At 31.3% G+C, this 22,646-nt stretch overlaps 1 protein-coding gene across 1 annotated transcript; it reads left to right on the forward strand.

Moving 5' to 3' along the window:
- Nucleotides 1-5,948: 5,948 nt before the first annotated feature.
- On the forward strand, nt 5,949-8,044 carry LOC133700570 (pentatricopeptide repeat-containing protein At3g62470, mitochondrial-like). The gene is made up of 2 exons (XM_062124138.1): nt 5,949-6,239; nt 6,360-8,044. The coding sequence occupies exon 2, from the start codon at nt 6,467-6,469 to the stop codon at nt 7,883-7,885; it is 1,419 nt and encodes a 472-aa protein (XP_061980122.1). The 5' UTR covers nt 5,949-6,239; nt 6,360-6,466; the 3' UTR covers nt 7,886-8,044.
- The last annotated feature ends 14,602 nt before the right edge of the window (nt 8,045-22,646 follow it).

Raw genomic sequence — 22,646 nt, forward strand, 5'->3', positions numbered from 1 at the left:
GGTCCAATTTTAAATAATCAAATAACTAACATTCTTAAAGAGTCTATAAGAGGTGAAATCTCCCCTCTTCCCCTGAGTAATAGATTAATGACATTATACTTCTATTTAAGAAGAAGTTATATCAGGCTAACTAGCTACAACAAGTCTTTCTTAGATAAAGTGTAAGTTTGTATTATTAACTTAAGTCATAATCTTTTATAATTTTAATGCTAATATATACTTTCATATATTGTGTGATCAGAGTTTTAGATAATCTATTTTCTCAAGTCTTGTCCTCTTTATCAATGAAAATTTCTTCTATTAAATTAGAGCCTGATAAAGACACTGAATCAAAGAAAAGTTCGTTTACCAATGTCAAGGAGGTCCTAGCCATACTTGCCCTAAAATATAGTGTTTTAGGAGATTGAGCCACCACTAATCTCTTAGTGTAGCATTTAAAAGGAATCATTTTTTAATAATCTTTGTATATTAGATCATAATATATGCAAAGCTTTAGTGTAGCTATATATAAGTATCAATCCCTTTTCTAGCACTAAAGAGTCCACAATAAAGTTTAAAGTTATAAAGTTGTTCATGAATTTTTTTTTCATCTGAAGGTTGTCCCAAGATATTTAGTATTTGATAGTCTAACAAGCTTGCTAGTTTCTCAATAATGCCTTAGCACAACTCCAATCCTAAAAGGCTAAGGTAGCTTGTTTGAGGGAAGAATTGGCTTAAGGCTAAGAAAGATCTTTCTAAGGCTAAAACTAATATGAATCTTGAAGAGATTGATGTTAGGAGTCACCTAAAAAAACCCATCTCTCTTCAAGAGTCAATAAGATTTATGTTATCACTTTTTAGGCAACAAAGGGCAATGAGGAAAAAAGATTAAAGTGATTTTTATAATGTTAGATTAACTTAGGAAACGATAAAAGCTAGAATAAACAATAGTTTTTTATATTGAACAATTCTTACCGTAATAAATGTTTTATTTAATGAAATTTCCTTTTGATTAATTCATATTAAGTTATTCTTTAAGTTTTTTAAATAATGATGTTCATTTCTATTGACTAATTGTATTTAAATAATAAATTAAATTCAGGTTATAAGTGGAGAAACATAAATTTAAGCTTGTTTATAAAACCAAAACTAACTACTAATCCTAAAGTTAGTATAAATCTGGAGTTTTGGAGTTTTGTCATCTTTATGATCTTCATGTTGACCATTTCATCTCTTTAGAAGCACCATATTTTAGTATTGTCTTTATGAAAGGGTAACAATTTATTTTTGTCTTGTTAATCAATTAATAACACATCTCCTCAGCCTGATTCATTAGATGATTGACACTACATTTAAGAACTTTGTAAATAATGTATGATCCTTCCTAGTTGAAGGGCTATTTGCCAAATCTTAAATCTTTATAGCCAATTATTAGATTGGCTTTTCATACCAAATCACCAACTAAGAAATTCTTTAATCGAATATGTTTGTTGTATGCTCATTCAACCTTTCTTTTATATGCTAATAAATGATCTAGCATGTCAATGCCTGGCATTAATATGACCTCTCAAATTAAAAGAGAATTATGAAAAATAGAGTCATTACCCAACTTTTTAAAAAGACTAAGAACCCTAAAGTATTAATTTGTACTAGAGATTCAAGTAAGAGGCTAGTTCTGCCTAAAAAAAGATAAAAATCATTCTTACCATATCATTTCAAACAAAGGTTACCTTAGCTATGTGTTTTCTCTAAAGTTTTTTACGCACACTACTTAGCTTACCATATCATTTCAAACAAAGGTTACCTTAGCTATGTGTTTTCTCTAAAGTTTTTTACGCACACTACTTAGCTTATTTAAAAGTAGTTTATTGTCAATGGATGTTTATCAAGTTAGTATCAGGCTTTGAATTAGGAGTCTCGTAACTCGATGATTTTTTTTTGTTTTAAATTTTTTTGTTTTTAGTAAACAAAAAGCCATACTAGGTCCATGTTGGTCCTTAAAACTAAGAGACTCATTGACCTAACTAGTAAAGCCAAATTCAATCAAAACATCGCCGACTTGATGAAAACCTAAGAAAAAATCATTGATGTATTTTTGGACTCATTTTAAGTTTATAAATTATGTGTTACATCTATGTTGATCCCTAGAGCTAGAAGAGTTGTTGATGTAAGTATTAAAACCAAGTTTAGTCAAAATGTTGTCAATTTGGTGAGATTTTGATGAAAACTCATTGATTTATTATCAAACATATTTTAGGGTTAAAATCATCATCCTAGTTGTGTCGATCCCTAAAAGAGGCACATCAACCTAACCATTAAAACCAAGTTTAATAAAAACATCACCATTTTTTTTATAAAAAATTTGATGAAAACTCGTAGATGTAATTTTTTTCTTTATTCTTAAAAAATAAATATTCATAATGAAATTGTGTATTACAGCCATTGACATGCAATATAACAAATTAAAATGACATCAACTCCTAATATAACAAATATAAAATAACATCCACAACCCATTTGACAATTCAAAAACAACACCCATACACCACTTAACAATTCAAAAACAACATCAACACACATTAAATGTCACATAAAGACTAGACTATTACATCTTAGATAAAACTATTGCAACCTAATCCTCCCAACCCTATCGCAACATATTGATTTCAACCTTATTGCACCTTGAAAAATAAATTATCACGACATCATACCCTTGAGTTGCCAGTTGCCATATAAAAGTATGAACACCAACCCTTATTTCATAACAATCATCCATAATAAATTAGCAATCAATAAAAAAATATAAAAAATAACAAATCCAATATTCAATAACAAGTTAAAATTATTCAAAGATTCATATGGGGTTCAAAATTAACCTTTTGTAGTTGTTGCGATAGCCTATAAGCTACTAGAACAATAAGTGGACAGTGTTAGTGTGTGACCAACATGCAATTGGGATGTTGAGGAAGCTATCGATGCATGGATCCAAGCTTTGATGAGGGTTGTCGTATATGATCGACTTGATTTAGTGTGCCTTCTCTTTGTCTTCCTATCAACATAAATGGTGAGCCTCATAACCACTTGTATAAAAAGATTAAATCACTTAAAGTTTCAGTTTCTTTCCTCTTTCTTCTTCTTTCTCTTGGTTTCTCTCTCTTCCTTGCGGGTTTGGATGTTTGTCGGTGCTAAAAAGGGTTGATGACATTGGTGGTGGTTAAAGTATGGCTGGTTTATCAATAAAAGGGCTGATTTTGGTATAAAAAAATAAAGGAGATAAAAAGTTTGATTGGCTATAAAATGGAGAAAAAAGAGGCTAAAAGTATAGAGACAGAACCAACGACTTAGGTCTAGAGGAGAGAGAAGTAAAGGCTAGGTTTGTGGTGGTTATGGTGGGTATGCTGCCGTCGATGATGTTGGTTGGTGTGGATGGTAAAAAGGGAGAAAAGAAACCAAGTAAAATGTTGTCAACTTGGTAAGATTTTGATGAAAACTCATTGATTTATTATCAAACATATTTTAGGGTTAAAAGCATCATCATAGGAGCACATCAGTCTCTAAAAAAGGGGCCCATGGACCTAAATTTTTAAATCAAGTTTAATCAAAACATCACTAATTATAAAAAAAGACTTTATGAAAACTCGTAGACGTAATTTTTACTCTTTTCTTTTTAAAAAATAAATATTCACAATGAAATTGTGTTGTAAAGCCATCAACACATAATATAAAAAATTAAAAATGACATCAACTCCTAACATCGTGACAATTCAAAAATAACATCCACACACAACTTAATAATTCAAAAACAACATCAACACATCAAATTTCATATTGAGACCAAAATATTACACTTCAGATAAATCTATTGCAACCTCATCCTCCTAACCTTACTGCATGGTATTGATTGCAACCCTATTTCACCTTGAAAAATAAATTATTGGCGATATCATACCTTTGAGTTGCTTCATAGCGGTATGAACCCCAAGTTTTATTTCACAACAATCATCCACAATAAATTAATAATAATAATAATAATGATAAAATATCAAAAATAACAAATGCAATATTCAATAACATGTTTAAATTGTTCAAATATACATTTAGGGTTTGAAATTAATCTTTTGGAGTCGTTGTGATAGCCTAAAACTTACTAGAATAATAAGCGGACAATATAGGTGTGAGACTAGTATGCAATGGTATGTCGAGGAAGCTATCGGTGTATGGATCCAAGCTTTGGTGAGGGTTGTTATATGTGATCCACTTGATTGGGCACACATCCTCTTTATCTACATTTCTATACTAGTGGTGAGTCTTACAATCATTTGAAGAAGAAGATTAAATCACTTGAAGTTTCAGCTTATTTCCTCTCTCATCTTATCTCTCTCTATCTCACAGGTTTGGCTATTCATCGATGCTAAAAAGGGTTAATGATGTTGATGGTGGTTGTGATATGGCTGGGTTGTTAGTGAAGGGGCTAATTTTGGTATAAAAAAGATATAAGGTGTTAGATAGGCTGAAAAATAGAGAAAAAGAGGCTACAAGCATAGAGAGATAAATAATAGCATGAGTCTGGAGGAGAGAGAAGTAAAGGTTAGGTTCATGGTAGTTGTGGTTGCTATGCTATTGTTAGTAGTGTTGGCTAACGTGCATGATGAAGAGGGAGAAAAGAATTGAAACATTATACCTTTTTTTTTAAGGACAAAGATATAATTTTACTATTCCAATCAAAAGTAACTCACACCTTTAATTACAACACTTTTACCATATCGTTGAGGGTTTTTTTTTTTTTTTTACTAATGTTGTATGCAACCTTGTATATTAATTATTCACGTCTCATCTATGTTTCTTTTATTTTAGTTTTTCCTATATTCCCTTATCAACTCATGTATGACATTTTAAAAAATAAACATTGATATGATGCACGTACATAGATACATACGTATATTTCTTTGGTGTAACTCTTAAATAATGTCACATTTGTCAAATACATGGAAATAAGTAAAGAAGCTTTATTAATAACAAATATATTAAAATTAATGAGTAATTCATTGTTTGTTGCCATAAACTCAGTTCAGTATTGGACTAACGTCTATGGCATTGGAAAAAAAATAGTTTGCTTTTGATTTAAGAGTATTTTGATATTTTTAAATGGTATAGTAGTAATAAATTATTTGTTTAAGGGCATTTTAGTATTTTCAATTTTTAAATGAATTGTAAAATAACAAAAACACCCTTGGGAGTAAAAAAAAAAAGTTTCACGGGGGAGTATATAAGTATATTTTTTTTAATTTTAAGTGCATAGTAGAATTACATATATATTGTTGGATCTAGAAAATTTACTTAATTGATATTAGGGGTATTAGGGTCTTTTACTTTTGTTTTTTTGTTAATTTTTTATTTGATTGAGGGTAGTAGTGTAATTTAACATTTAAATAGTTTTTTTTATTTTGAAAAAATTGCTGACATGTGGAAGCCACCACACATTTTAGGCGGTGCATCCGGCAGCTACCTGTTGTGAAAAATATCCTTCTGCCATCTCATTTGATGCCTCATCGTTTTCTCTTCCATAATAAGTGGCGAGTGCAAGCAAAAAATGATCGGTTTATCGTTGTTGGCTGTTTCTTTTCCTCCCTATGTTTCTCTCTCCCACCGTAAAAAAACACCATGGTACTTATTTTTATTGGTATTTCAAATTCAGTCCTTTAAATTTTGATTTTATTATTTTTATCAAATTTTTTTTGTTAAAGTTTTTTTTTTCAATTGGACCCTTAATTTTTAATTTGTATATATAATATGTTTCTTTCCAAGAAAACAGCTACCTATAAAAAATTAAATCTAGTCAACTTCAACTAAACCTATACATAGATTGCTTGATTTGGATAAAAGATGAGAAAGCAACTTACGAACTTGACAAATCTTTGTGAGAGATTCACAAATTTGGATTCTTTGTTCTTTTGAAATTTTTTATCACACATGAATAATCAATTAACAAGTTCATGAATAATGTTTATGAGTTTTATAAGGCTATGGTTGATGGTTAATGTGAAAAAGGAAGAGAGACGGATGCTAATTTGCGAGGATAATATGCCAGCCAACAAAGGAGGGCGAGAAAAATGAATTGATCCATGAGTTTAGGGACTCATAAACTACAGGGACTAAAGCATAATTCACTCTATAAATAAACTCCAATGGGGGCCTGAGTTTCGCCGGGCGTGAGGCCTCCCTTACGGATCTCTCTCTCTTCAGCAGTCGTCAACCTTCAGGTTCTCTCTCTATCCATGTATTTTTATTATTATGAAGAAGCAGAGTTTTAAGATTAGAAATAATAGTAATGAACTGTATGAAGCATTGATTTTGTATATTGTTTGATTCTTTCAACACAGAAAACAACAATCAAGAATTGGAAATTTCGTTTATTTTTGCCATTATTTATTTCTAGACTGAAACAGCCTCTCCTCTCTGTAAAAAAACAAACCAAACCCCAAGAACTATGGAGGCTGCGGCTGTAAACACTAACCGCAAAACCTCAAAACCTCAGTTTGAATCAAGCTTCGACTCTCAGGATATTTCCCCATCAGCTAGACTTCTCTTTGAAATCATAACAAGACCCTCATCTCATGATATTGAATCTGCACTCTCTTCCACTGGAATCCCACCCACTCATGATATTGTGCATGAAGTCCTCAAACTTTGCCACGAAAATGCCACTTCTGCAATCGCATTCTTTCGCTGGGCTGGCCGGACCCACAAGCTGACCTCGTACGCCTGGAATTTGATGGTGGACTTACTAGGCAAGAACTGGATGTATGAGCCCATGTGGGATGCAGTTCGTACGATGAAGCAAGAAGATATGTTGTCAATGGCAACTTTTGTTTCTGTTTTTGGAAGCTACTGTATGGCTGGTAAGTTTAATGAGGCTATAATGAGTTTTTATGTTATGGATAAATATGGTGTTCAGCAAGATGTTGTCGTGGTGAATTCGCTTTTGACCGCCATTTGCCACGAGGAAAATCAGACAGCAAAGGCGTTGGAATTTTTCGACAAAATTAAGCTGAAAATCCCCCCCAATGCGGATACTTTTGCTATTTTGTTGGAAGGATGGGAGAAAGAAGGCGACGTGGCCAAAGCCAAGACTACATTTAGTGAGATGGTGATTAAAGTTGGATGGAGTCCAGAGAATATGTCAGCATATGATTCTTTTTTGACAACACTTGTTCGTGGGTCGCAAGCAGATGAAGCTGTCAAGTTCCTTCGGGTGATGAAGGGGAAGAATTGCTTGCCAGGTTTGAAATTTTTCTCTAATGCTCTTGATATGCTTGTTAAGCAGAATGATTCTACCCATGCCATCCCTCTGTGGGATATAATGGTGGGTAGTGGTTTGTTGCCTAATTTGATCATGTATAATGCAATGATTGGCTTGCATTGCAACAACAATGATGTTGACAATGCATTTCGGTTGCTTGATGAGATGGTTTTCAATGGAGCTTTCCCAGATTTTTTGACCTTCAACATAATTTTCCGATGTTTGATCAAGAACAAGAAAGTTCACCGAGTAGGCAAATTCTTCTACGAGATGATAAAAAACGAAAGCCCTCCAACACATTTTGATTGCTCTGCAGCCATTATGACATTGATTGATGGTGGTGACCCTGAAATGGCAATTGAGATTTGGAACTACATAGTTGAGAACCATGTCTGGCCTCTTGATGGAAGTGCAAATGCACTTCTCATTGGGTTTTGTAATTTAGGAAGGATGTCACAGGTGAGGCGGTTTGCAGAAGATATGCTTGATAGAAGAATAAATATATATGAATCAACTATGAAGAAGTTGAAGGACTCTTTTGATAAAACAGGTAGACACGGAAGAGACAAGTATGATTGTCTCATTAGAAGATGGAAAGCTCCCTAGATGTCATGCTGTATGTTTCCTTTTTTTATTTATCCTTTCTGGTAATGTTAAACATGTGGCAGTGCTTCCCAGAAAGACTTTGACGCAAGCTGAGTCTTCTGTTTATTCTTGCCTTTGCTTTTGCATCTGCTAGTAATATAAGATCCTTCCATTGCGACATCCTTTTGTTCTGGTATATAAGGTTCGTCTATTGTCTTTCGCTCTTTTATATCATCTGCACTTGCCTTTCAAGTTTGTTTTTGACTGTAAATTCCTCAATCACTTCTCATGTTTGATTCCAGTGTTTTTAGTTAGCAATTGTTTATGATTTCTGCCTAAGCTAGGATTTCTGATCCAAAGTTATATAAAATGCATGTTTGTTTAATGAATTTTTGGAGTTTTCGAGTCATACCAGTTAATTTGGCTTGATGAGTGTGGTATGCAGTGTCTGAGCTTCTTTCTTGGTATGTTATGTTTACATACCTTTCCTTCCTGCGATCCCTGTTATTTATTCACTACATTTCTCAGAAGTTATTTTAAGGTAAGACCATTGGGTTTCTTTTGGAAGTTGAAGGGAAAATCAGCTGGGTTTCTTAACACTCAATATGTTTCATCTATATCAAGTTTGGACTGATTGCCTTTGGTTTCCTTCTCCTATGCTAATATTCATTTCTTGTGTCATTACCTTTGTTTTTCTTCACTTGGTCCTAGAGCATCTGTTTCAGATATCAGGTACCACAATAATGGGTTCTCCAATTGAACAGTGAATATTACTGAAAAATCAATTGTGATTTTTGAAAATAGCCGATTCAACATGGGAACAGTGTTGGGACACTCACCCCTATTTAACACTGATCTCCAAGTCTTGTAACATAAGCGGCAATGCATAATCTCTAACTGGACAGATTGAATGGTAAAGTGTTTTTTTATTTACTTCAAATCGACCTTGTTCATTCAAAATCTCTAACTGGACAGATTGAATGAATCATTAGTTACCTTTAGCTTATTTTAGAAAAAATAAACATATTCTAAATTTGATGTACTAGTTAGATTAAATTTTTAAGGGGCCATTGCTTGGAATAATGCCAAGCATCTAAACTTCAACACCTATGCCAGAGAGGATTCACCTCAAGTAGCTCTCTTTGCTGTTCATTCTCATCCTTGTAACCAATGCATTGCACGTCCTGATTTTTTATACCAAATTATTTTGTGGTTCAGCTTATGGTGCCAGGAGTATTTATTGGTTGCATAAGTGGCAAAGTATGTAATGCTGTCATTTTCTATTCCCCTCTTTTCTGTTTTTTGGATGTTGATCCTGTGTGATTCATCATCCATTTGCAAATTTGTGATATATATTGAGGTATTTTATTTTCTTGTTATATTTTTAATTTATAGAGTATTTTGTATCCCAAATGTTCTTATAACTTGTTCTTAGTTTGATTTGATTTTGAATGCTTCCCTTTCTTTTCATTTTTGTCTTTTAAATGTATTTCATGATAAATTTGAAAAACAATTCATTAATTTAGAATGTTAGGTGCTTCATAGGTGAATAGTTGACTAAGTATACTTTAATCCTACTCTCTATTAGTGTAATGTACGCATATAGCGTAGCTAACTAGAATTTTTATTATGCTATAAGATTATCTTTTCCAAATTACTACCTTTTCTCTTCTGTTTTTGTTTTATTGGGTGAGGGAACTAAAGATGTGGTGGTCATTTTATCAAAATGACAAATTCTTGTGATTTAATGATTGATTTTTTTTTTCAATTTCAATCTTCCTAGCTTGCTTAGCTTTGCTATCTTATTGGATGATTCCTAAAACCTCCTCCTGGAAATTGAATTTAGCGAAAATTTCTGCTAACTATGGTTTTCATGCCCAAGCCTTCTCAAGCCCTTCTGGTTCGAGTCTGAAAGCTGTAGGCCTCAGACAACTCAGATAATGTTCTAGAAATAGACAATTTTGATCTTCCTAGCATTGCCTAGTTTGCCTTGACACCTTTCCCTTTCCAACCTTTCAAGGGCTTTGCTGACTGTTTTCTTTCGAGTTGCCATAGCCTAATACACAAATTTGTAGAGAAATGGTAGATCACCTTTCCCACTAATGGGCAATATTTGGTCTATTAGGTTCAGCTTAATCTAGAACACCCTTTGCAGCTCTCTTTCTTGTTTCTGCATGCCACTCTTTAGGCATCTAAAGGAAATTAACTAAGAAATTTTTGTAGAAAGGTGAGGCGCTTTACCTGGCATCCAAAAAAAATTGTGATGATGGCTTTCAAAAGATGAGCAAGGATAGGGAGGGGGTGACTCTCGACCATCATTGCTTCTTCTTTGGGAAAAGAAGTTCATGACCTGTAGGCCTTGTACCTTCACGCGTCATTGCTTTGTCAAGCTCTTGCCGTCGTGGAAATTTTCCCACTGTTACCTCCTGTTGTGAATGCTGCCTTCACCAAAGCAGCAAAGGGTTTGACATTACTCACCCTAGCCAAGCCTGGAATCTGTTTCCGATTCTATAGAGATTTAAAAGATAAAAAAGAAGCCCCACACAGTTGTGTAATTTAGTTTACTAGGTCATACTAGCGTTAACTGGGATTAGTTTGGTGAGTGTCCAGTAGATCATATCTGTTTTAATATCTTGGTTCTTTTTTGTGGAAATTTATTGAAGCCATGTTGAACCTTTCCTTGCTTTTGGTGGGTACTCGTTGAAGTTGTTTTTACATAGTTTCTTTTTTATTAGTGGGATTTGGCCACAAAACATCCTAGGCCTTTTATGCACGTCTTCTTTTCAAAAGTTGGATTTTTTCTTGTAAAAAGCCTTTGAATATTATGAATATGATTACTTGTTTTTGTGAAAAAGAAACTATTATCAACTGAAATTAAGCTTTCTTTTTATGAATTTTCAACTGCAAAATGTGGCTATGACGAGGGAGATTTTAATATCTGTCACAAATTTTGCATGTCTATAAAATTGCTCATCAATATTTTACAAGACAGATGTTGGCAGGGAATGGCTAAGATGAGGGAGATTTCTTACTTGGTTTGATTGTTGTAGCTGATTAAAAGTTGAGTCAAGGAGAAAACGGAGAAGACGATGGAAAACTTTGCAATTTGTCTGAAACTGTTTTCTCTGAATCAATATGATTTTCTTTCCTTCTCATAGGTGATGAGTCTTCTTACGTCAAAGAGACAGTTTGCTTCACGTTTTTTGTAAGCTTTTGTTTGTTTATTCAAGCCTTGTATTGTTAAGGTGCAATTATTGATTGACAACCAGGAATTGGTTTTGGCTTTAGAACTGTCCTTGATTGCTTAAAGCTTGTAGCAGGGATGGTCTCTCTGCTTGGTTTGTTTTTGAAAATGCGTTTTTTTTCCCCTTTCATCTGATATTTGGGTGTGCCTGCATGAGCATTGTGTGCATGCTGTGGGGGTTGTGCTTTTTCGGTGTTACTGTCTTTTGTGCTCATGTTCATTACATCAAAATACATGAAAAATTTAATGTTGCAGCATTCATGTGTTTCAAAACTAAACTTTGCGTGCTAGCTGCAATGAAAACCAGGCAACTTTTGGTCATTTCCACAGTTTTTTCTTTAATGGGGTTTGCTTATGCAAGGATCTGTGCAGTGGTTGCCACAATAGATTATTTTCTCCTTTTGTGAATAGATATCATGTAAATGCAATAAATTGGTGAAATGTTGGAGGAATTTATCTTTTCTAGAAGATTTGAAATGAGGTGAGGTGTGTGAATTGAAATTCAATTAGCTAACACATGGGCCGATGTAACATTCAGGGATGGTTTATCAATCAATTATCAACCAAATTTGATAATTTAGAGAGCATGTTGTACTGGATTCATTTAGCATCTGATTCACTCATCAAAACTTTGAAAAGTTTCAGGAGTGTTTGGGTATGTTAAAAGTTATTTTTCTTAGTGTTTTTTTTTTTTTGAAAATATATTAAAATATATATATATTTTTTTTAAAATTTAATTTTAATATCAATATATTAAAATAATCCAAAAACACAAATAATATTAATATAAAAAACAAATTTAAAATTTTAATAAAAAACAATTTCAATCTTAATTCCAAATGAAATCTTAGTTATAAGAACTATTTATAAAAAGTTGGACCACATCACTTGTCAAAATCTTTTGTTTCTAATCACAAAGCCCATATTAAGATTCAAGATTCAGCATAATAAGGTGTGGTTTATCAATCATCTAGTTATGTATTAAGATACAAGTTTTCTTTTAAAAAAGTTAGATTATATACATGCTTATATAAAAATTAATACATGTTGATTAATTAATAATAATAGTTATTTATATAAAAACTTTTTGCAATTTATTATTTTCTTTTTTTTTATTGCAATTTGCAACTTTTTTTTATTGTTTTTCTTTGTAGATTTCTTTACCTTTCTCCCTTTTTCTTTATTGATTTTCATATTTTATAATTTTTGGATTAAACCTTATATTCTTTTAACTTATTAAAGTCAAGTTAAGAATTTCATATTTTGTTCATTTTGTAAGACTATTATTTGTCTTTGCTAGGTATTAAGTTTCTAAGTATAGTTTCTCTTCATTGAAAGGAAAAGACGAAAAACATGTAACTTATTAATCAAATAATCAACGATGAATCAATAAATTGATTACATGAGAAATCAACAGATTGACATGTCTGGTGGGTAGTTTGTTATCACAATAACAAATTTGTTACTATCCTAAAACTTAAATAAAAAAAAGCATGGTTATAATGACTGTTGATTAGTTGGTTCACACTATTGACAAATGTCATCCCTTTAGTAATGAGAAGTTAGAAAACAACCCATAAATATAGAGGTCAATGGAGTAGCCTTTATTAGACATGACATTGGATAGCTCTTCACATCTAATTCTCCACATCAACAAAGAATTATACCTAGATAAAATCACAATGTTCGTAAGTAGTTTAAAATGTTTTAATCTTTGCTAAGAACACTACCTTAACTAACTACCTTAACTAACTTTTGATGGATATGTTGGTGCTTATACACCTTTAACAAAGCCTTACATTTTTTCTTTTTAGGGAACTAATGACACAATTATCTTGCCACAACTAGTTTGACAAAATTGTAATAAGTAGTGAAGGAGCTTTTTTATTTTAAAATTTGAATTTATTTAATACAAATTTAAAGGTTATCTAACTCAAGATGAAAAATATACCTAACGTGATTTATCATAATAATATTATGATAGTTAATAAAACTATATAGGTTATGGTAGAACAATTTATTAAAATAAAAAATGAAATGAAGTAGAGTTGTACTTTGTTTATTTAGACACCCAGGGACAAGTTCTAGGATATACCATAATAATGAGCACTCTAATAGGAGTGTATAGAAATCATAAACCTCATTTTAGATATCAATGCCTATATTTCAAGTACCATAACAAGCTCAACCAAATCTAGGTATGATCGTTTCTAAGGTACCATTTACCCCATAAGTATACAAGTAGCCTTAAATCAATTACATGACATAACAAACTTATCTACAACCACCATAACCTATAGCTAGGTAGTTGAGTGCCTCATAAGCTCTTATTGAGGATAAAAACCAAGGAAAACAATTGATAGGGTTGAGTTAGCCCAACACTAAAAGGAAATTGGTTTTAGAAGTTAGGTGTATAACTAGGATTTTATATAATCATCCACGTATGAGTGTATTAAAAGGTTGCATCTAATTCCCACAGGAATCAAGATAGTTTATGACTCTAAATAATTTTTGGGAGAGGACAACTAGTCATCATGGGAACATATCAACAAGTTTATTAATTAGTGTGGTGATGGTTATGCTAATCCCTTTATGAAATTTAGGTTATTTGATTAATCATTGTCCATAAATGCATTTTATTGGTTATTTACACTACCATTTAACTCCATTAGTAGCTAATAAGAGATGAAGACATTTTTTCATGAACATTTCAATAGAATTGAACTAGAAGTAACATTGGTTCACTTGATCATAATAGTACAAGATCATGGAGAGTTTATAAAAAGTTATACCTTTGATTTTAGGACTCTAAAAACTAAGTGCACTAGCTATTACATAATAAAAGTGCATTAAGTTAATTTTAGAAGGGAAGTTATGAAATGCCATAAAATAGTTTATAGGAACCAATTATTCAAATTTTATATCTTTATAAATGATGATGCTCAATATGAATAGATGATGGCAAAATAAACAAAAAAAAATCATTTAGGAGAATATACCTAGTTGGCTACTTAAATGAAGTAATAATGGTGCATTCAATAGTGAATGTAGATTGTAATAAAGAGATTAAAGAAGTTCAATAACTCATATCTATTGTAGAACTCAAAGAGGAAAAGTCATTTAAGATTGTTGGATTAAGAAAACTAGTAGAGGCTAACAAGTCTATTGGTGAAGAAGTAAAAACGACCATTGAAAAAAAAAAACTCATCAACATCAAGATAACATAAAAAATATTATATAAATTGATGTAAGGAGGATAAATCAAACTATTGAAGAATCACACAATCTTTACTATTGAATAAATAAAGAGGAAGATATACTGCAACTATTATGACTCCTAGAGATATGATATAGTAGTTGTGTTGTTTTCAAGAGTGAGATTGAGAATTTATTAGAATATGGTTGAATTTAATTTTTAGAAAATAAATGAAGATAAATAACAACTAATTCCTTAAGGTGAAAACAACAATGACTACTTTTAAACCACAAAGACTTCTTGGCATTAGAGAAATACAGTAAACTAGGTTTGACTAATCACGAAAGATGCTAGAATTAGCACTAATGCTTATATATATATATATATATATATATATATATATATATATATATATATATATATATATCATGCTAAGGCCAAATAATTGACACTAAAAAAATCATAACTCTCTTTGAGGTATAAAGGTACCCCACTTATCATACAATCCTCCTTAGAAGGGGAACACTTGGAGGGGGGGGGGGGGCATGGGAATCATTCACTCAACCAAAATCAACAACTACATAAATCACAAGTTAGGGTTTCGGATCTTAGGGGGGGCGGGCGTAGAAATCATTCACTCAACCTAAATCAATAACTAAATAAATCACAAGTTAGGGTTTCGGATCTTGGTGGGAGGGGGGCGTAGAAATCATTCACTTAACCTAAATCAATAACTAAATAAATCACAAGTTAGGGTTTCAGATATGGTGAGATGAGACATCGAATATCCAGGTCTTATAAGATAAATAATCATTTGACTAAAAATCTGTTGGTAGAAGAACCTGATGAGAAGACTAGTGATAATGATTTAGATGGTGGAGATGAGGTTTTGCAATATGATGATGGTGTTATCTTTCTCGTTTAAAAGAGTTTTCTTGCTTATAAGGGTGATTCATGTGAGGATTGACTATGCACTAGTCTTTTTATTAAACTTGCACCATCAAAGACAAGGTATATAATCTAATCATCAACGATAGTTGTGAGAAATTGGTGTTGTTTGAGGTAATAAAGTTGTAACTCCAGCTAAAAAGCACCTTAAGCCCTACAAATTGAAATGACCAAATTGAGATAATAAGATGATCATAGAAAAATGCTGTTGTGTTTTGGTTTCTATAGGCAAGAGATATCATTATTTGGTATAATGTGGTGTCTATGGATGTGTGTCATCTATTTTTACATAAACCATGGAAATATGACATAAATGTCATACATAATGGATGGTGTAACATATATTCTCAATATAAAGAAGAAGTGTATAGTGTTGACACCTTGAAAAAGGGACAATTATCGAGGATAAAACAAACAAGAGAAAAAATATATTATTTTTATCCTAATTTATGAAGAAGAAAGAGAAAGAAAAGAATAATGACAATATGAAAATCAAAATGATATAAAAAAAAGATATGATATGAAAAATGCCATTAAAGGCTAGTATTAGTTCTATAAAGATTGTTAGTGTTTTGGAAATTGATTCTTAGTCTACTTTATATGAGTTAAAAAACTGTAAAGTGCTAGCACACTTGAGGTCAATGGAGCGCAGGGGAACTTACATCACTTTTAGTAGTCAACAACAACAATATAGGTAGATAGATGACTAGAACTTAAGAAAAAGTTATTTTCAACTTGGGAATATAATTGGTTCTGATTAGTCAATTGTGAATATTCCATAACTAGGCTATATGGGTAGTCTTGCAGGGATATTTATTGAAAAATAGGTGGTATAAGTCCAAGCCCAAAAAGAAATGGAACTATAGATGGAATAGGGCTAAGCTTAAAAAGAGGTTTTGATTGCATAGAGTGATATTCCTAATAAAAAAGTCCATAACTTTTTATCCAACATTTAGATTGCTTAAATTTCAATAGATTCCAAGGGCCTAGTTTTATAGAGGATCAACTAGTTATAACCAGTTAAGCTCCGAAAAACCTCTAAATTAGGCCTAAAAGGTGATGTTCGGGCTAGTTTTGTTATTTTCCCTCTTTATCTTTAGATTTCTGATTGCCTTTCCCTTTATTCTAGGATTTCCTAGTTTATTTAGATTATTTTTAAATTTATTTAAGGAGTTGTAAACCTTTTAGAAAGGTAGGCTATTACAAAGAAGAGAATTCAGTGATAAAATTTTAGAATAAAGGTTTTGTGTTGACACATTTTTTGATAAATTGTTTTGTTCTTATGCTTGTCGTCTTTCTCATATTGTTTCTGTCTGTCTCAAAACATGTGAAAACAATGGCTACATATGTGATCCATCATGTAAAAGAGAAAACATAATAGCTGTTGAGGTTTCATTCATTAAGCTAAGCAGGTATGTTGAGTGGATTTTTAACATTATATTATTATTATCATCAAAGAATGACATACTAAAAGTTTATATAGATTTCATAAACCTTAATCTTGCAACTTCAAAGGATAAATATCCAATATCAATGGTTGATATGTTAATTGATTAATCGACTAGTAACAAGATCCTTAATTTTATAAATAGCCATTTATATTATAATAAGATCTCTATTATAGAAGATGTTGTCTTAAAAACTATTTTTAGATATTCCCGCAAATTAAAAATGCATAAGTTGGTAGTGATGCTATTTGACCTAAAAATGTTTGTGCTACATACTATAGAGTAATGAATTTGATCTTTTATAACATGATGAACCATAATATGAAGGTTTATTATCATCATGTTATGGTGAAGTTAAAACCTAAATATACCTACACAAACAATCCACATTTTTCCTTTGAATGAATAAGAATGCATAATCTCAAAATGAATTCATTAAATTATACTGTCATTATGCAAGAAGGGAATTTTTTTGGATTTATAGTGCATCTGTAAATAAAAACAAAGCAAGGGCCATCATGGAATTACATCCTCCATAAATAAAAATATAATTACAAAGCCTTATTGGTAACATCAATTTTTAAGGAGGTTTATATCAAACACTACAAGACAGATTAAAACATTTAATGAACTCTTAAACACTTCATAAAATATCAAGCCATTTACTAAACTCTTGAAAGGGAAATCATTAAAGCATAAATAAGTTTTAATAGACTTAAATGCATCAAACTACCTTTTAAGAAATAAAAACTTATCTAGCTAAACCTCTAGCATTATCCCTATTAAGACCTTGAAAGACTTTAAGATTAAATAAGGGTTGGCTAGTTGTTTATTTTTTGTTTTTTCATATGAGAATAAAGTTGAACATGAACAAGTAATGTATTATTTTAGTCGGTCCTTACAAAGGTAGAAGAACAATATAGTTCAATAAAAAGCTTTATATATCTTTATATTTTTCCTGTATAAAGTTATGCTGGTATATACTACCAGTTGATGTATATGTAATCTATAACATATATTTCATAAAATATAAGATGTCCAAATCTTTTTTAAGAGGTCAAATTGACAAATAAATATTATCTTTATCTAAATTGATTTACATTATATGTTATAAAGAGCAGTTAAAGGCTAAGTTTTGGTTAATTTCTTAGCTAATCATATTTGCCTAAATATCAACCATGAGCTCAAATAAGATATGAACATTGTTATAACACAACTTGTTTTATAATAAATATGGTTTAGTGAATCTAAAACCATGAATAAAGTTGGTACAAAGGTGATAACAAACTATCTAGTACGTCATAGATTAAGCTTATTATTCTAGCTTGATTTTCTCTATACAAATAATTAAGTTGATTATGAGGCCTTAACAATAAGTCTAGAAATACTTCTAGAGTTAGGATCATAGTCAACTAAATTTATAGGAGATTAATTACCTGTTATAAACTTGATTACTAATGAATATAAGTGTGAATATCATACTCTAACTCCATACTATGGGATGGTCAAAAACCTTACCGATAGATTTTCTACTTTTTTAGTGGAAAAAATATATAAAAGCTAATGACTTGGATTAATATGGATCAAGATATAAAATGGTTATTTATCATTGTGACATCATCCTTATATGGGTTATTGTCAACCATATATGGTATACACTAGGGATGCAATGACGAGCAAAGAAATATAGACATAATAGTAAAAAAAAACATAAAACAATAAAGATAAAATTGTTGCGGGAAATTTCTATCAAGTACATGTAGAGGGTCTTAATAAATCAACTATTCTAGAACTATAAAATGATTGGAGACAAGAAATCGAAGTCTATTTCCAATACCCTTCATACAAAGTTGTAAGATATTTTATAAAGAAAACAACCAATTATATTCTCCTAAAAGATGCATCAAATAGGAGAGATAAAACTAGAGTTCTGCTAATATATGTAGGACCAAAGCAAGCATTATTGGTCACGACTGAGGTTTTTGAAAGACTTTATAGATCCCATTAATTTAGAATTAAGATGAGATGGTTGATCACAAATCATGAATTTTATTGACCAAGTATAACCAAGGATTATATTATTTATGCAAAAGAACATTAAACATGCAAATAGTTTCTCCCAATTAAAAAGGTGTCATTTTTCAAATTTAATGTACTAGTCAAACTGTAACACCCCCTACTTGGAGATAAAAAGACAACACTCTTATGTTAACCGAAAATAGAGAATGTTATTATATATATATATTCATGGTTTTCATATTAAAATTTACCGAAATTTCGATGGAGTCCCCCCTATACCGGGAGGTCCCAAGTTATTGACATGTAGCCTGTTTACATTTCTAATAACTCGCATTTCATAACTTAATCCCGACCCAATCGTCTTGGGTTTCAATTTCCACAATATTCTCACACTTATTACCCACGATATTCATGATATGCATTATATAACACAATATCATTATGGATGAAATAAAAGTAAATACTTAGAAATGAAAGATGGTTACATGAACTACATAGATTAAGTTCATTCAATCAAGTTAAACATTAATTATACAAATTAAGTTATACAATCATTTTCATGTTTACAAAATATAAGGGTATACCTCCTATAACCTAAATTACAAGAAGGGAAACATAAGCTAGAATCTACTCCTATCGTGCATGTGATGTTCCTGAAACAAAATACATATTATTGAAAGGTGACTATCACATAAAAAGAGATAACAACATGAAATCAAGCAATTTTAAAAGGGTAACATGCATTCATATTTTGTTCCCTTCTCCTTTCTGGTTTTCATTAGAATCTCTTCCTTATCCAAACTATTTATAACCGTTCCCTCTTTCACTATTAACCTCCATTCTAGACTTTATAAGATCAAACATGTTTATCTTTGTTTAACCCATTTTCGATACCCCTTTCACTGGTATCATCATCATCATCCCATAGGAGTCGATGTAGGGTGATCCCCTTACCCGAGATTCTAACATATACTGAATGTATGCTAGCCGAAACATGGCGATCCCCTTACCCGGGATCCTAACATACACTGAATGTATGCTAGTTTACACCTCAAATCACACTTCTCATATTTCATTTGTCAGTGATAATTTCATCACTTAGCAATTCATACAACAACCTTTTCCCTTGAGTACACATACATTCGGTAATTCACATTTCACATCAGTAATATATATTAAAACATGGAATTTACGTACAAGGTAAATGTGCGATTCACCTACCTGCAATAGAAGCTCTACTCGTGCTCCCCTGCTGCTGCTGTTGCACCACACCTCTGGTTCTTCTTGATACGAATCAAGGTCTTGATCCCTCCTTTTCTTCCTAATGACAGCCGACCCTCCCCTCTTCTCTTCTTGTTCAATTTTTTTCTTGTTAATCCCTTGCCTACCAGTGTTTATTTTTTTACCTATAACCCTAAATCTTGGATGGGTTCTTGAAATTTGGTGTTTCTCTCTTGATCTGTAAAAATAGATACCAAAACTCCCTCTCTTCTTTCTTCACGATAGTTACCGATCTGTTTTTGGTAAGAAGAGTAGTATTTATGCTTTATAATTATTCTTATTTGCATTTAGACCCCATTTTCTTTAAATATATTCGTTTTGCCCCCACTTCTTTTTCATTTAGTTTATTTTCTTTAATTTAATCCAACCTTGATTATCTCGGGATTTACACAAACCATGACCCTTCAAAGGCTAGGTAATGAGCATCATTGGCAAATAGATCTGCCATATTTAAGGAAACATAACTTCATTTTGGTTGCTATTTATTACTTCGTACAATGGGTTGAAACTATTTCTTATCAATCGATTAATTATAAAACTATGATCAAATTCATTAAAAAAATAGATCATGTAAAAGTTTAGATTCTCATAAACATTTATGACTAACCAAGGGAAAATATTCACTAGGGAGGATGTGAAAGAATTTGCACATGAGAAAGAATTTAAAATAACTCATTATACTCCTTAATATGCCTAGATCAATGGACAAGTGGAAATAACAAATAAAACATTGATCCTTACATTAAAAAAATTAATACGAAACAATTTTAAAACTTGACATGATTCATTGTCAGAAGTACTAAGGGCATTCCAAATTGTATATACTAAAAAAGCTTTAAAAACTTCACCATTTACTCTAATTTATAACCATAGTGTTACATTGCACAAGGATAATATAGTAAATTACTTAGAAGGGCTTCATAATATAACATAGACATTATAGATTGTCATACCCTGTTTTCACCCCATTTATGTTTCAAAATTCCAAAAAAAAAACCTGTAAAAAAATTAGAAATGAGAAAAATCCAAAAGTATTTTTTAAGGTTAACTAGACAGACTTTTTAAGTGTTAATTAGACAAAATGAACTTTATGAGGGTGTAATTGCATTGAAATCAATTGCAATTGAAGGAATTAAAAATTCTAGGACCAAAATTATCAACTAGGCATAATTTTAAAAGGTATAATTAATTCAACTAAGGGCTGTCAATACACATTTTCCTCAAATCATCATTTTTTGGAACAAGAAGAGCGAGCACAACACATAGACTTTTACTTTCTCTTACCAATCCTTTCAAAATCAACTCATCAACTAGCATTTGTAACTCTGTATATTCGATAGGACTCATTCGATAGGATGCCTTGTTTGGAAGTATAGCACTCAGAATGAAATTAATGCAATACTAAATATCCTTTATTGGAGGAAGTCCATATGGTATATCTTTATGACACATTAAAGAACTTATCAAGCAAAGGTTGTACTTTAGGGGGGAAATAATTTATTTCAACATTCTCCTAAAAAACAATAGGAGAAAAAGCCAAATCAACATCATCAACAAGTTATTCCATTTCAAAACAAGTAATTAGAAGTGTTTCTGCCCCTATAAAAGGTTTGGACCTAGTTCAGAAAGACCTAATATAATCTTCACACCATTTTTTACAAAAGAATAAATATTTTTAAAGCTATCATGTTGAACTTTCCTATCATATTTCCATGGATGACCAAACAACAAATGACATGCATTCATAGGTATTATATCACACCAAACTTAATAACATTTTTTCCAATGGAAAATGATAAAAGACATTTATTACCTTTCATTCATGCTTATTTTCCATCCATCTCATTTTATAAGGTTGAGGGTGTGATTCCATCATGAGTTGCAACTTTTTCACCATATCAGTAGATACAATATTAATGCAAGCACCGGTATCAATGATCACATCATAAACTTTTCTATTTGCATTGTAATGGGTGTAAAAAATATTGTAAAGAACCCAATCTTCACTATTGTCATAAACAACACCCAAACTTATTTGAATTATAAGAAACTCACCTTAATTAGGATAAGTCACTTCATCTTCTTGATCTAATTTATTCAGCAAGTCATCTTCACTGGCTATCTCTTCCTCTATAATAACAACAATTTTGTGATTTAGACAATAAAAAGCAATATGTCTATAACTTTGACACTTAAAACACTTCTTTGAATTAGACTTGAGGAACCATTTGCTTTAGGACCAACCCTAACACTTTTCTTCTCTAGAGCTTTAAAAATAGAAAACTTTGCTGTTGTAGTATTTTTTGAGAATGAATCACTCCCCTGATTGAAAGAGCTCTCCTTAAATGTTGATTTCCAGCTAGTCTTTTTAATCTTTTTCTGCTGCTTCTCCATATTCAAAACAAGTTTTCTAACATCATTAAATGTGCAATAAGGTTGCTGTAATATCCTAATTTTTCAAAGCCAAAATTGATGATAATTTTTTTTATAAGCCATTACATTCTCGATGCTTCTCACAATAGTATTCCAGAAATTAGTAGATAGGCTCCATTTATTAGTATTGTACAATACCCATATGATTGTGTGAATCAACATCTCCTTGAAAGTGCTCAATATACATACCCACAACATCATATTTACATATCC

Source organism: Populus nigra, chromosome 8 (assembly GCF_951802175.1).
Source record: "Populus nigra chromosome 8, ddPopNigr1.1, whole genome shotgun sequence".
Classification (NCBI taxonomy): Eukaryota; Viridiplantae; Streptophyta; class Magnoliopsida; order Malpighiales; family Salicaceae; genus Populus; species Populus nigra.

Excerpts from the sequence above, each read along its gene's own strand:
- LOC133700570 (XM_062124138.1), top strand. The coding sequence starts at position 6,467 with ATGGAGGCTGCGGCTGTAAACACTAACCGCAAAACCTCAAAACCTCAG.